Here is a 16,646-nt window from a genome sequence, read left to right as displayed (position 1 = left end):
TGAGAAATAGTTCCTTCAGACCTTAATAGCTCGTCATCTTTCCACCCCCATTATCATTTCTGAATTGGCAGTTTGTCTTATTCATCATCCTGATCACACTTTTGTCAATTTCATTCTTACCGGTCTATCTCAAGGTTTCCACGTCGGAGTTTATAACCCCCCCTCCCTCACCCACGTCTCTCCTAATCTTCAATCCGCCTTAAAAGAACCAGACATTGTAGACCAGCTACTTCACAAAGAAGTGTCCAAGGGTTTCATGATTGGTCCTTTTAAAACTTCTCCGTTTGCCCCTTTCCGTGTGAGTCCTCTAGGGGTAGCTACCCGTAAATACTCTGGGAAAAAGAGGCTCATATTGGATTTATCTGCCCCTCATTCTGGCCATCACTCCTCCATCAATAGCCTCATCCCTCTTTCCGCCTTTTCCCTTCACTACGCTTCTGTAGACCACGCTATTTCCCTGATCAAGATAACCGGGCAAGGGGCCTGGCTGGCTAAAGCTGATATTGCTGATGCCTTCAAAATTGTTCCCATTCACCCCTCTCAATGGCACCTGTTTGCTGCTAAATGGAAGTCCTTATTTTATTTTTCTGTTCGTCTTACCTTTGGCTGCAGAAGCAGTCCTTGCCTGTTTGACAAAATTTCAGAAGCTTTGTGCTGGACTCTCCTCAATGTTACTCATCTCCCATCTGTTCTTCATCTCCTGGATGATTTTCTACTTATAGATCCTCCCTCCATCCGGCCCAGTTCATCACTTCTTAAACTAAAAAAGCTCTTTAACCGTCTCGGCGTCCCTCTGTCCGAAGAGAAAACCATGGCCATGATCGCATTCCTGCCCGCAGACAAGCTGTCTCGGATTCACGAGATTTCTCAGTCTTATACATCTGCATCAATAATTTCCAAATGTCAGTTGCTTTCCTTGCTTGGTCACCTTAATTTTGCTATGCGCATCATCCCCCAAGGTCGTTCCTTTATTTCCCGACTGCTTGACTTGGCTAATTCCGTTCCCTCCCTCATAGATCAGGTTTCTCTGGACGAAGGTTGCCATTCCGATCTTTCTCTCTGGGCTAGGCTACTTCATGACTGGAACAGTAAATCTTTATTCTATGATGACATCATTCAATCTGCTGACATGCTTCAATTCTTCACGGATGCTGCCCCATCCGTAGGTTTTGGGGGGTTCTTTCAGAACAGGTGGTTTGCTGATTCGTGGCCTTCCTCTTTCGCTAACTCCCAATCATCTGCGTTATGCGAGGTGTACCCTATAGCAGTAGCTTGCCATCTGTGGGGCCCGCTTTGGAAGAGAAAGCGCATATCCGCTTTCTGCGACAACACGGCAGTCGTTGATGCCATTAATAAAGGTCGCTCCTCCTCTCAGTCACTCATGCCGTTCATCAGAGGAATAACTTGGCAAGCAGTCACTAACAACTTTATCATATCAGCTCTTCACGTCCCCGGTCATTATAACCATGCTGCTGATGCTCTTTCTCGTTTTAAATTTCAGACCTTCCGTCATCTTTGTCCTTCTGCCGACCTCCATTCGACTCCTGTTCCCCCTCTAGAGGAACTAATCCTCAATTAACTCACTCTCTTCATACGTACTTACTTTCCTCCAGTCTTTACATAAAATCAGGTTTAGCTCCCTCAACCCTCAGAACTTATAATTTCGCATGGCAACTTTTCACAAAATTTTGCTTCAGTCTCCACATACCTTTATACCCATTACTCATTACCTCCGTTTTGGCTTTCATTTCGTATTGCTTTGACAAACTCCATTTTAAAGTTTCTTATATTCGTATATTAATTTCTTTTCAAAATGCCATAACCCTGATTCGCATAGTCTTTTCAAAAACACCTCTATTAAGCTCCTTCTTAAAGGTTTGGTAAAACATTCTTTTTGCGTATCTGATTCACGTAAACCTATAACCTTCCCTATCCTTAAAAGGCTTTTGTCCTCACTTTCATTAAGCCCTTACTCTTCCTACGTTAAGGATCTTTTATCAACCACCTTCTCAATGGCCTTCTATGGCTTTTTGAGAGTAGGTGAATTCACTCCAACTAATAGTTGTTTCGATCCTTCCCGACATCTTTCTCTTTCAGACCTTCGTTTCTATATCGATCATTACAAAATATTTTTGAAACATTCTAAAGGGAAAGGATCATGTTCTATTTCTATCGCACGTATAAATGGCCCCTTTTGCCTGTTCATCACTATGTTTAAATTCGTTGAAAAACGTCAAAAGTTTTTTCTTCATTCCAAAGCCCTTTTCGTCACGCCTGAGGGTTCTCCTATGTCAGCACGCTGGTTCCAAGATCATCTCAAAATACTATTACAATCCTGTGGTCTTTCATCCAGTCATTATTCCAGCCATTCATTTAGGATAGGGGTAGCTACAACAGCAGCCGCTCGTGGAGTCCCTGCGGCTTCTCTCCAGCAGTTGGGCCGATGGACATCATCAGCCTATACATCATATATCCGCCCTGAACATTCATCAATCCTAGCAGCTCAACGCTCTCTCTGTCTGTAGGGTAAGCTACTTCGAATACTGGTGGTGGTTTTAAAAATACATTCCCATCATTGCTAAACTCATCTTCATCATCATGCTAACATGTGCCCTGCTTTGCGCCTTGCCCTTCCTATGCTCCCTGCGTTCTCTGCATGCTCCCTGTGTGTTCTCTACCATGCTCCTTGTGTGTTTCCTGCCATGCTCCCTGTGTGTTCCCTGCGTTCTCTGCCATACTCCCTGTGTGTTCCCTGCGTTCTCTGGCATACTCCCTGCGTTCTCTGGCATACTCCCTGTGTTCTGTGGCATAGTCCCTGCGTTCTCTGCCATACTCCCTGCGTTCTTTGCCATACTCCCTGCGTTCTCTGCCATACCCCCTGCGTTCTCTGCCATGCTCCCTGTGTGTTCCCTGCGTTCTCTGCCATACTCCCTGCATTCTCTGCCATGCTCCCTGTGTGTTCCCTGCATGCTCCCTGCTTGTTCCCTGCCATGCTCCCTGCAATATTCCCTCCTAGGCTCCCTGCTATGCTCCTGCATTGTCCCCTTCTGTGCTCCCTGCCATGCTTACCGCCACGTTCCCAGTCACGATTATTTCATTTATCACATGTAGCAGCCCTTGTATAAGGAAGTCCTTCATTACTTATGCTGGCGCTCTGGCCTTAACCTCGGCAAATTTTTGGGGGGGAAATATCCCTATTCTAGTACATCTGCTATCTACATTAAAGTATAAATCTGTGTTTATGTTTCCTGCTGGGCCTTAACGCCAAAGTTACATCATTGTACCAATAAATTCTTCTAATTGCATTTTCTCTCTTCGTGAGTTTTTCAGATTGAAATGAAGCTAAAGGCGGAAATTCAAACTGAAGAAACTCTTGACTACCCCATCCAATCAGAGGCTGATCCGCCTCCGATGCAGCCAATCCGATTGAAGCTACATCTCCTCGATCATCATCCAGCGTTCACCTTTAAAAGCAACTCCAAATCATCTCTCAGCCTGCTTTCAGCAAACGCAAGAACCAGCGCTACTATGTCGGATTTCGATTCAGTCAACCCACCTCCATCCCCTTCTCCACCATCGTAGCAAGCTCTTCTGACTTTCCTCATTGCTCCTTCAACCTTGTCTTCCAGAGTATAGTTCCTCCGGACTCTCACGAAGTTCCCGTCACTCTTAAAACGGTCCGGCAGAAGACCGCCATGTTAAGCCTGGTTCTGCCAGAGGTTTCTTCCCAAAGGGGAGTTTTTTCTCTCCACAGTCACTTCATGCTTGCTCATCATGGACAGTTAATGCAAACTTTGTTATTCAAGCTGGACATTTAACCCAAGTAAATCACCTTGCAAACCAGCCTCTATGGATTAACCAACTTCATCCATCTAAACTCCACCACCAGTTTCAGGCCCGGGGGGAAATATCCCTATTCTAGTACATCTGCTATCTACATTAAAATATAAATCTGCGTTTATGTTTCCTGCTGGGCCTGAGCACCAAAGTTACATCGTTGTACCAATAAATTCTTCTAATTGCATTTTCTCTCTTCGTGAGTTTTTCAGATTGAAATACTGTTAATTCTTCACAATCAATGCTATATGTCAGCAGAAGGTCTAAAGTATGGAGCCAAGAGTGCGTCGGTTTATGCACATTTTGAGCAAAACCAATTGAATCTAGGATAGTTTTAAAGGCTACGCTAAGGTTATCACATTCTGTGTCAACATGAATGTTGAAATCCCCCACTATAACAACCTTGTCAGTGTTTATCACTAAATCAGATAAGAAGTCTGACAACTGATCCAAAAACTGAGAGTAAGGGCCCGTTGGATGATACAAAACAACAAACAGAAGAGGTTTTATTGCTTTGCAATTTGGATGAGGGAAACAGGGTTAAATGTTCAAAAGAACTGTAGTTATTAGTTGGCCTGGGACTAATTAATAAATCAGAATGAAAGATGGTTTCCTTATTTCCAGCTTGGACATGAGTCCAAGCTGGAAATAAGGAATATTCCGCAGACCGCGCCAGTTCAGTTAATAACCAGATGCAGTTTTTATACTGTGGTAAAGCTATCTGACTCTTCGCAAATTATGGTAAAGCCAGCTAGCTCTTGATTTTGACATGCTAGACGGCACAAGGCATTACAGCACCCTCCTTTAGCTCCTCTGAAAACAAATGCGCTGACATCCCGCATGACGTCAGCGCTACATCCGGGTCCCGCGGGTAGGCAAAAACAATACTGTTCTCGTCTACTACATGACAAAACGGGTGATTTAGAGCGTACTTTTAGTTCGTTTATTTTTGGAATCTAAACAATGCCTACGACTTGTTGTGCTCCCGGTTGCACACAGAGGCATTCCAAATCGTCTGATGTACGTTTCTGTAGTTTACCGAAGGACGAAGAAAAAAGAAAGAAATGGATAATTTCAATGAAAAGAGCGCAAGCAGACAATCCCAATGGACTGTGGGAGCCATCATACCATGACAGAATTTGCAGTCTACACTTCATCTCCAGTAAATACAACTTATTTCTGCACTAGTTATTGTTCTACTTAAATAGCGGCGGAAGGGAGGTGGCAATCGCTAGACGGGGCCGGGAGAAGTGGAGTCGATGTGTTGCAGCAGCAACACGCCGCATCATTTTAGTTTTCTTCGTGCAATCAGTATGCAATAATGTTCACCAGACAGCGGCTGCATTACGCCCCTGTTCACGCGCGCTAGTACGTTTGTGTTTACGCTGCAACGTTGCCGACACCCCCACCCATTTTAACAAGACAAAAACACCAAAATAATCCATAGTGAACAATGTTTTTTTTAACCTACCTGGCGGGTCTTCCTCTCTGCTGAGGCGCGGTCTGTGTCCGACTCCGCTTTCTGCTGTTACACAAACATGTCTGAACATCCATCCATCCATCCATTTTCTGACCAGCTTAATCCCTCACGGGGTCGCAGGGGTTGCTGGTGCCTATGTCCCGATATAAAATAATTGTAGCCGTCCAGTGGTTTCAGGGGCTTTCGTGCTCTCTCGTGTGTACTGGCCTGCATGTTTATAAGGCAGCTGTATATGTCGCGGTACGGAACACTTGGCCAGCATTTCACAGACTCGCTCCGTCCCTTCAGGCTTTTGCTGTGTGGATCTGGCAATCTGATACCATGAACCATCAACTTACTCTTAAAACGATCTTGTGATACGTTATCTAAAGAACAAAAATACGTGGAGAACTCGTCAGTTTCTCTGTTTGCGTCCGCCATTGTGTTCGCCTTTTGCCTACCAGTCTGCCGCGCTAGTTTACCGAAGGACGAAGAAAAAAGAAAGAAATGGATAATTTCAATGAAAAGAGCGCAAGCAGACAATCCCAATGGACTGTGGGAGCCATCATACCATGACAGAATTTGCAGTCTACACTTCATCTCCAGTAAATACAACTTATTTCTGCACTAGTTATTGTTCTACTTAAATAGCGGCGGAGGGGAGGTGGCAATCGCTAGACGGGGCCGGGAGAAGTGGAGTCGATGTGCTGCAGCAGCAACACGCCGCATCATTTTAGTTTTCTTCGTGCAATCAGTATGCAATAATGTTCACCAGACAGCGGCTGCATTACGCCCCTGTTCACGTGCGCTAGTACGTTTGTGTTTACGCTGCAACGTTGCCGACACCCCCACCCATTTTAACAAGACAAAAACACCAAAATAATCCATAGTGAACAATGTTTTTTTTTTAACCTACCTGGCGGGTCTTCCTCTCTGCTGAGGCGCGGTCTGTGTCCGACTCCGCTTTCTGCTGTTACACAAACATGTCTGAACATCCATCCATCCATCCATTTTCTGACCAGCTTAATCCCTCACGGGGTCGCAGGGGTTGCTGGTGCCTATGTCCCGATATAAAATAATTGTAGCCGTCCAGTGGTTTCAGGGGCTTTCGTGCTCTCTCGTGTGTACTGGCCTGCATGTTTATAAGGCAGCTGTATATGTCGCGGTACGGAACACTTGGCTAGCATTTCACAGACTCGCTCCGTCCCTTCAGGCTTTTGCTGTGTGGATCTGGCAATCTGATACCATGAACCATCAACTTACTCTTAAAACGATCTTGTGATACGTTATCTAAAGAACAAAAATACGTGGAGAACTCGTCAGTTTCTCTGTTTGCGTCCGCTATTGTGTTCGCCTTTTGCCTACCAGTCTGCCGCGCTAGTTTACCGAAGGACGAAGAAAAAAGAAAGAAATGGATAATTTCAATGAAAAGAGCGCAAGCAGACAATCCCAATGGACTGTGGGAGCCATCATACCATGACAGAATTTGCAGTCTACACTTCATCTCCAGTAAATACAACTTATTTCTGCACTAGTTATTGTTCTACTTAAATAGCGGCGGAGGGGAGGTGGCAATTGCTAGACGGGGCCGGGAGAAGTGGAGTCGATGTGCTGCAGCAGCAACACGCCGCATCATTTTAGTTTTCTTCGTGCAATCAGTATGCAATAATGTTCACCAGACAGCGGCTGCATTACACCCCTGTTCACGCGCGCTAGTACGTTTGTGTTTACGCTGCAACGTTGCCGACACCCCCACCCATTTTAACAAGACAAAAACACCAAAATAATCCATAGTGAACAATGTTTTTTTTTTAACCTACCTGGCGGGTCTTCCTCTCTGCTGAGGCGCGGTCTGTGTCCGACTCCGCTTTCTGCTGTTACACAAACATGTCTGAACATCCATCCATCCATCCATTTTCTGACCAGCTTAATCCCTCATGGGGTCGCAGGGGTTGCTGGTGCCTATGTCCCGATATAAAATAATTGTAGCCGTCCAGTGGTTTCAGGGGCTTTCGTGCTCTCTCGTGTGTACTGGCCTGCATGTTTATAAGGCAGCTGTATATGTCGCGGTACGGAACACTTGGCCAGCATTTCACAGACTCGCTCCGTCCCTTCAGGCTTTTGCTGTGTGGATCTGGCAATCTGATACCATGAACCATCAACTTACTCTTAAAACGATCTTGTGATACGTTATCTAAAGAACAAAAATACGTGGAGAACTCGTCAGTTTCTCTGTTTGCGTCCGCCATTGTGTTCGCCTTTTGCCTACCAGTCTGCCGCGCATGCGCGAAAAACCCGCATCAAAACAATAACAATGAACTGGTCTTATAGGGTAATGGGTGGGTAACAGTACAGAAGCTGCAGAGAGGTGTGTTAAACTATGGCTCTGCTTCCTGGTCTGGACCCTGGGTTGTTAGCATTTAGGAGAACTAATAAATCCGGCCAGATTCCTAGAAAGAAGAGCTGCACCATCCAAAGTGGGATGGATGCCGTCTTTCCAGATCAGACCAGGTTTTCCCCAGAAAGTTTGCCAGTTATCAATGTAGCCCACGTTGTTTTCAGGACACCACCTAGAAAACCAGCGGTTGAATGATGACATGCGGCTAAACATGTCATCACTGGTCACATCAGGCAGGGGACCAGAGAAAATTACGGAGTCCGACATTGTTTTAGTAAACTCACACACCGAAGCAACACCAACTTTAGTGACCTCCGATCGGCGTGACCAGGTGTCATTACCGCGAGCGTGAATAACAAGTTTGATTCCATCATACACCTGTTTCATCAAACCCACTGTCATCTGGACAAAGCAGGGGTGTGACTTAAAAAAGGTCCACAAGCTGATGAAGAAGGCCGGCTCTGTTCTAGTGAGTACCCCAGAACCCCTGATGATGATTGTGGGATTCGGTATAATATGAAGAATACTACGGACAACCCTGAACATCTTCTTCATCTGACTGTCATACAACAAAAGAGTGTCTTCAGTTAGTCAGTCATCAATCTGTGTGAAGTGAATTTAAATTTAACTCACAAACCCCTCCATAAAATTATAAAAAAAAATAAACTGGACCTAAAGGTGCTTAGATTTTCCCATTTCCAAGTAAACTTGAATACTTCTGCAATATCTGTCTTAAAACCATCTTAGTGGTTGGATGATGGCTGTTGCAGCAGAATTTTCCTAGTTGTCCAAACAGTACATGCCTTCGTCATCATAGCGTCGTGATCGGCTATAAAAGCATCTCACACACATGCTCTTTCTTGTGAGCAGTGTTGCCAAGTCCGCTTATTATAAGCAACTTTGGGCTAGTTTCCTGTAAAGTCGCTTGCCAATTTCAGAAGTCGTGGTTTTAAGGCTTGGTTTTGAATGTGAAGTTTGGGCTTGGCTTGTTTTCTGATAGAAATCCTTTTTCCTGGTTATCGTGCTTGCACAACAAGAGCTATTAAGTAACCTGGTTGCGCTGCTGCAGTGTTGCAGACAGCACCAGTGTTGCAGGCCGGCTAAAATGTGTGGTAGCACCCAACCCAACCCAACCCAACCATTTATACTGATTAGAAGCTGCCTCTGTTGGGATTCTTTTAGGCTTGTTTCTCGCAAAATCTGGCAGCATTGGAGGTGCATTGAGAGCATTGATCGATAGTGTTCAGCGTGTGTAACTGCTTTGAACGTCAGCCCATTTGAAAAATAATGCTGCCCACATACCACCCGGAAACTACACGCAGTCCGTCTCTGCAGCGCCGGCTTTGGGCTTCTCTGGATCAGCGCCTTGAGCCAATGGCTTCAACTGATAACAAAAATGGCGGCAGGACTCCACAAACCCACCCACAACCCCCGATAATGAGGGGGGTGAAAATCCTCTACCTCAAAAGACCGATCCGTGGCGAAACCGCCGGTGTCGCACTGGCCACTTCATGTTTCAGCATGTCACTTTCCCTCGTCCTGACCACATTTCAGTGCATTTTATTGGAATTGTATGTGATAGCCCAATACAAATACAGGGCAGGTGTTTTGTTCTTCATGCACGTGAGTGGGTAACATGTTTGGGGACTTTGTTTTAGGAAATATGCATGAGACAATGACTTTTACTGGGTAACTTGTCAAAAAAACAAACAGGCTCCCAAGTGTTACTATTTGTACTTTCTACTTTGTAATGCCATTCATTGAAGCTTGTGGTTGCAACGTTAAGGATGTGGCCAGGAGATGTGATTTTTTTTCTCTTTTACAGGAATCTGTAAATGTCACCTTCAGCTCCTAGCTGGCACGCACATCTCTATTGTAAATCCTGTTATAACAGTTTAATGGATAAATTAGCAAATGCAGTGAACTTCTATCAGTTCTCAGAGCAGATTTCTTACAAATAGTTCTGTTTGCAGGAACCCCAACCATGTGACTTCTCATTGATGTGCATGTAACCATGTTGTTGTTGCTGTTTTTTTTTCCTGGTGTCTTACTATAAATGTGAGCTGCTCTGTCTCTGTGTCCTCCATGTTTTTTGTGAAAAGGACACATTGTCTTTGTTCCTGTGTTTGTCCACCTGTGTTTCCACTCATTCTGGATTATTCATATTTTTATCTGAACAAGATGAAGCATGAAATGATGATGACAGTGATGTTTATTTTTTTGCTCTGATGTGAGGAAGTGTGCCATGCTTGACTTTCATCTGCTGCTTCCACTGTAACACACCACCCTTCTCGTCCCACTTCCCTTTAGGTTTTGGTCTGCTTTGGGTTACCTGGTCATTATGCTGATGCAGCTCTGTAGTTTCAAGGTCAGTGCCCCCCCCCCCCCCCTTGCCCTTGGCTCTCACCACCCATTTTCTGTTTGCATCTACAGTTTCTTTGTAACATCATGAGACACCGAAGCCTTGTGATACAGACATGCTATGTGGAAAGGCCTGATATTTAAGTGTTTCATCCTTATTTCAAACTCTTATCTTGCTGCATTTTTGTAACAGACAACAATATTAAATGTAAACTATATTGTCAAAAGTATTGGGTAACCATCTGACCAATTGAGTTCAGATGTTTCAATCAGTTCTGTTGCCACCAGTGTATCAAATCCAGCCCCCAGGCATGCAGGATGCTTCCACAAACATTTGTTAAAGAATAGCTTTCTTTCTGAAGGTCAGTGAATTCCAGCTTGGTACCATGATAGGATGTAATATATTCAATGAGTTTATTCCTCTCCACAGAACATTTCACAGCTGTTTTTTAATGTTATGACATTATAGAGGCAATTGTAAACACAATATAACAGAGTAAGGTCAGGGGATACTGAGGTGCAGAGTGCACAAAGGTCGTCTACTTTCTGGAGAGTCAATAGCTGCAGACCTTCAAGCTCCAGGGTTCAGATTAGCTCAAGAACCTCACAGAGTACTTAATTGAAGGGGTTTCCATGACTAAGTAGCTGCATACAAGTAGTAAATCACCAAATGCAATGCAAAACGGTAGATGTAGTTCTGTAAAACATACCACTACTGGACTTTAGTGCAGTGGTCATGTGATCTCTGGAAATATATACCATGCTTCTTTGTCTGGAAATCCAACTAATAAGTCTGGGTTTGCATCTTTGTGGGTAAACTTAGGGATGGGTTCAACTTGAACGCATGGGTGAGCACATTTTGTGTGGAAAAACCTCTCTGCCCTGAGCCCAGACATCAACCTCACAAAACACCTTTGGGATAAATTAGAAGGGAGAGCCAGTCCTATTCGTCCAACATCAGTGTCTGACCTATCAATCCACTTCTGGAAAAATGGTCCAAAATGCTTATTAAACACATCGCTGAAACCTATGGAAATCCTTTCTAGAGGAACTAAGGTTGTTATAGCAGCAAAGGGTGGGCCAACATTGGATTAAACCCTGTGGAATAAAGGTATCCACCCAGGTGCATGTGTTTGAAGGCAGAAGAGTGAATACTTTTCATAATATAGTGTTTGTCAAATCATCCAATAGTGAGCATTGTTTTTGAATCACATAAAAAGTTTTGATTTAGGTAACATGGTGGGCCAGGCAGACAAAAGCAAGTTGCAGTTTGCGTGCAGACAGTCATTCTTCATCTTTAACTGCACACAAAATCCTTGAGCATTTAGACCAATCAGTCAAGGCTGACAGAGCTGTGCCCTGAAGCTGCTCTCTAACTGGAGCAGCCTCTGATCTGATCCGAGCTTCCATCATGGTCAGCTATCTATCTCTCTCTCGGTCTGTCTGTGCTATACTCGGATATTCTGGTAAGGATGTTGCAGCGCCGCAGGATCAAAGCATTCTCCAAAAACACAGTGAACTCTTACGGGGTCAGGATGTGCCCTTGTTGCCTACAATTCAGGATAGATGTTTATGTAAAGACATGGGCACAATTATAATACAATGAATAAACTCAATGAGTTAAAAAAAACAATGGGACTAAACCGGATAATCTAAATGAGCTTTACCAGTTTTGCCAAGAGTGGTGAGTTATCCTGCCAGAGTCATGTTAGGACCATGTTAATGACAATAAACAACTAGCTGGCATATGTGGTTATGTTAGTGGGGATGTAGAAATATGTTTTAGAATGTATTTATGTTTTGCTCCTTAGGTGGATTGGACAAAATCTTGTGGTCACAATGGTCACTCTAATAACTTGAAACCGACAAAACTAATAATGAATGCAAATAGACTGATAATTCACTAATGGAAACCACACATTGCTTTTGAATTAATAAAAAATAATAATAATGAAACATGCCTGGACAAAATTGATGGTACCCCTAGAAAAGATTTAAAATAATTTGACCATGTGATACAGCTGGGCGATAAATCGATTTAATTGTTTGATTTGAATTTACAATTTAGCAAAAATACAAAACAGAAAATTAAACAGTGGCAGAGACAACTATTACACTATTTTCACAGACATAAAAATAAAGCATAGCTTGAAAAGAACCATTATGTTCTGGAGCTTGCTTCATTTAGGGGAGGAGCCGAAAACGATGACGTCCGAAGCCTCGCTGCCCGGCTGTACCACGTGACTGCTTCGGGAAGTGGCTCAGATTTTGCCAGATGACCGGTTCATTCAGAACCAGTTATGGCTGCACGCTGGATCATGAAACAGTTCTGCTAACCAGATGCAGTTTAAAACGCCACTTAGTCTGTTTATGAGTATCGTTTTTATTAATTCTGCATTTTTTAACTACATGCACCGTATTTCTGTGCCTCAGAAATACGCTTGCTCCTCTCACCCCCTCCTTTCCCTTGGAGCAGGTGCTTTTATCACCGTTCACCATTCAAAACGTGAATGACTACGTTTAATGTCCTCACATCGGTAGCAACGTGTGCCAGTTAAAGTCAATAGGAGAGTTAGTAGCTGTGTTTCATGCTCTTTTGTTTTTAACAACACAGAATCAGTGGCGCTTCGGTGGGCTGCTGCCTCGCGCTTTAATTCAGGTGCGCACTTTTAAGGGTAATTTAAAGAACTTGTAACATCAGGTGATTCATCTCAGATCTGTCAGTACCCCTGTTCCCTTTATAGGAGCCCTTTACAGTATTTAGTTATGCATTTTCCCCACTGTTTATCCGTCGCACGCAGCGCACCAATGGGGGAAAAATCCGCCCACCGCACCGCCGCACTGACGAGAGCAATAGACCGGAGCTGAATGGAAGGTGAAAAATGTCCTGAATATGTGCATGGTGCAGCAGACAAAGCTGCACCATGACAAGAACTACCCAAGAACACCTATACGACCATCCTGAAATGGCCTCCTATGGCCCCTGTTCTAAATCCTATTGCACATCTATAGAAGGAGCTGAAACACCATCTGGAGAAGGCAGCTTTCAAATCTGAGACAACTGGAGCAGTTTGCTCATGATGAGTGGGCCAAAATACCTGTTGACAGGGTCAAAAGTTGTCATTAACAGTTACAGAAATCTTTTGATTGCAGTGATTGCCTCTGTTCAGCTGAGCACTCCCAAACAGTACTTGAATGTTACTACCTGTAAGCGGTACATTATGTTGTCAGTATAATAAAAAGTTTTTCTGAACAGGATTACCAACTATAGCTTTAAGTGTCTAAATGAATGCTGTTCCAACAATCAAACCCACTTTATCCCATGATCAGTTGAAACAATTCTTCATCCATCCATCCATTATCTAACACGTCTATCCCTTGTGGGGTCGCAAGTGGTGTTGGTGCCTATCTCCAGCTGTCAATGGGCGAGAGGCAGGGTACACCCTGGACAGGTCGCCAGTCTATCGCAGGGCAATTCTTACTTTTAATAGCCAAATAATGCATTTTACAAATTATTAACACAGCAAAATATATCAGTTTGAGTTCCCATCATCTTTGTCCAGACCTGTTTCATTAGTTTGTTTTTTAAAAAGATTTTATTGAACCACACATCAGAAGCAGTGTCTTACTTTCATTGGTTAATTCTCAGTAGATTTTTTTTATTATTATTCAGTTTGTCAGTATCAAGGTATTGTGGGGTTGTCTCTCACTAACAGAGTGGTACCAACAATTTTGTCTGTGTCTGTGCCATTACTGACCAGTGTAAGAAGTAAACAGACAATAAAGTAGTGCTTTTGGCAGTAGTAATTATAGCCGAACACACATACATACGTGCTAGTCTTTGTTCAATCTGAATTATAGGTTACCTGTGTCTTGGAAGCTGATTTCTGTCATTTTGCCTTGCATTTTTCAGCTGTGATGCATTTCCTATAGTTTCCATTCACAGATTCCATAATGATTTAGTTATTGTAATCAGTGATGAATTAGCAAGATAATTCCTGTAGCCGTCCATTCAACCTCCACAGAAAAGCAGAACACATGAGGCATTGGTATCATTATATTACATCTAGTCATTTTATGTTGCATTGACAGCCGGCTGTTTTTATTTGTTTTGTTCTCCATTTATACTATAAAGACACATCTTGCATTATGATGCAGTTCACTGCAGAGTTTTTCAACATTTTGCAATATGTTTTGCAGTATAAGGGTTGATTCATCATTATGTTGTACTCTAATTACCAGAGGTGTAGAGTTTGACTTGATGACTTGACTGATATCAGACTCAAGTCACAGATTTGAAGACTTAAGACTTGACTTTTTTCAGAAAAAACTCACAACTCGACGTTGACTTGAAGACTAATGACTTGTCACTTGACCGGGACTTGAGCGTCTTTACTTAAAATTACTTCATACTCTCTTTAAAGTAAAAAATTGACCATGTAAATGGTAAAATCATTTGTTCATCACATTAACGTTTCAGAGATGACACTTTATGACTTGTTAGTGACTTGAAATTTATACCCCACGATTTAACAGTGACTTTTGACTTGGCTTGGGAACTGACCTGACAGTGGAGACTTGATTGTGACTTGAGGAGTAATGACTTGTTCCCACCTCTACTAGGTACTGCCTTCACCTCTCTCCTCAAGGTTTACAGAGCCTTGTCACATTTTCACATTATTTTAATTAAAGTTCCATTTATTTTATTTTATTTGGATTTTATGGAACAGACCAACAAAACATTGTGCATAATTGTAAAGTAGAATTATAATGATGCATCTCTTGTTAGATTTTTTTATAAACAAAAATCTGGAAATGTGACGTGCAATTTTATTGCGGCTTTACAGCCTATAGCAGAGCTACATCTATCTTGAGCTATGTCTTTGTAAATCTAGGCACTGAAATCTTCTTAGCCAGAACAATGCCCTGCTCAGCCAAATTGGATGGAGAGCTTCTGTAAACAACAATTTTCAATTTATTCCACATATATTCAATTAGATGTAGGTTTTGGAGTTTAAATGGGTTATTCTAACATGTATATTAAATATTACTTGTTTCTCAGACATACTGTTACTTCATACTTCAGCTTGATTGTTGGTATTCTGTTTTCATTGTTTGGTTTTCAGCCTGTAAATTAAGCATGGTTGCTGCATGCTCCATCTGTGCCTGTATGGCTGCTGTTTGTTTATGCAAGCGGGTTTGAAATTGTTCTGCCTTCCAGGTGCTCTGGCTAATTTTCACCACTTTAACTTGATGTGATGTATGAATTCAATAAAGCTTCCTGGGGTGGAGATAAAGTCCCACAACTGTCTGTGAGACTGTCATTTTTAGGCTGGAGTGCTACTTCAGCTTAACACCATGACAATGCTGTTTGAAGCCATTACCCTTCAAGCATCAGCTATCGGCCGCTAGTGGTGTTGTGATTGGCCGGAAATGAAGCTGCTTTCTAATCTTTCTGTTAGATGTTTCAGATGAAAACCTAGCTGACCTGATAACAACGATCATCTGCTTTGTCAGCATCTATCAGCAAATGTACCGAGACTCAAAAAATTATCAAATGAGATAATTGTTTTAATTTTGCGACTATAGAACAGAAACAGGATCAGAACAGCCAGATCACTTTGTGCTCCACCCCCTCTGTCCTGTAGAAGGTCTTGACCAGATGAAGGCTGTCCTAGATGACACTGCCACTCTCCAAATAACAAGAACGATAGTTACGTATGTAAGTACGGTTCTATGAATCCCGGATGACCGCCAGAGGCGGTGCTTCAAGCACTGAATGATCACTCTTGCGCTTGCGCAGGTCGAGAATTAGTATCAACAAAGTCACCTGTGACCTACCGGTGATCAGCGGAAGCCTATATAGGCACGTGACACCGGTAGTTCAGTCCCTCGATCTTCTGGTGAGCCAGCAATACCGAGGGACCGAACGCTCTGGCGGTCATCCGGGATTCATAGAACCGTAGTTACATACGTAACTATCGTTCTATTTCATCCCTACTGACCGCCAGAGGCGGTGCTTCAAGCACCGAATGACGTATGCCAACAAGGTCCCGAGGGATGCAGAAAGAAAGGAACAACCCACCGGTACCGGCAGCAGCACCTACCTTAGCGGGACGCACCAGGTGGTTGCTGCAGGATGCCCTGGAGAGGATGAGGCGTAGCCATGTTAACTCTATAGAACCTTGTGAAAGTGGTCGGCACAGACCATGAGGCCGCCTCGCAGATGGACTCCAGCGGCACCCCCGTCATGGCAGCCCACGAGGTTGACAGGCTCCTCGTGGAGTGGCACCGCACTCCCTGAGGCAGGGGCTGACCCTGCAGAGAGTATGCCACAGATATCGCCCCCACAACCCTGTCTGTGCTTGGACAGGGCACAACCTCGCCGCTGGCCAGCATAGCATACGAAGAGGCTGTCGGTCAGTCGCATGCTTGCTGTAGCGCGGACATAGACCTCCAGCGCTCTGACTGGGCACAGAGCTTCAGAAGGGGTCCCGGACTCGAACCGGGATAACCGAAGCGGCAAGACTGTGCCTGCCATTGTGGGGGCCTTCGGGACGAAGGAAGAATCGGTCCACAGGGTCACCCCGG

The 16,646-nt window shown here is 43.7% G+C and overlaps 1 protein-coding gene across 4 annotated transcripts in view; it reads left to right on the top strand.

Moving 5' to 3' along the window:
* LOC105920646 (E3 ubiquitin-protein ligase HECW1) overlaps positions 1 to 16,646 on the top strand; it is a 159,764-nt gene that overhangs the window by 23,760 nt on the left and 119,358 nt on the right. Inside the window, exon 2 of one of the 4 annotated variants that reach the window (XM_036125185.1) lies at positions 10,005 to 10,062. The exons of the other annotated variants lie outside the window; for them this stretch is intronic. Coding sequence (XP_035981078.1) covers positions 10,036 to 10,062 — 27 coding nt within the window. The 5' untranslated portion in view covers positions 10,005 to 10,035. The remainder of the gene's footprint in view (positions 1 to 10,004; positions 10,063 to 16,646) is intronic. 4 annotated transcript variants of the gene reach the window in all.

Source organism: Fundulus heteroclitus, chromosome 21 (assembly GCF_011125445.2).
Source record: "Fundulus heteroclitus isolate FHET01 chromosome 21, MU-UCD_Fhet_4.1, whole genome shotgun sequence".
Taxonomy (NCBI): Eukaryota; Metazoa; Chordata; class Actinopteri; order Cyprinodontiformes; family Fundulidae; genus Fundulus; species Fundulus heteroclitus.
This window is presented reverse-complemented; position numbering and strand designations above follow the sequence as displayed.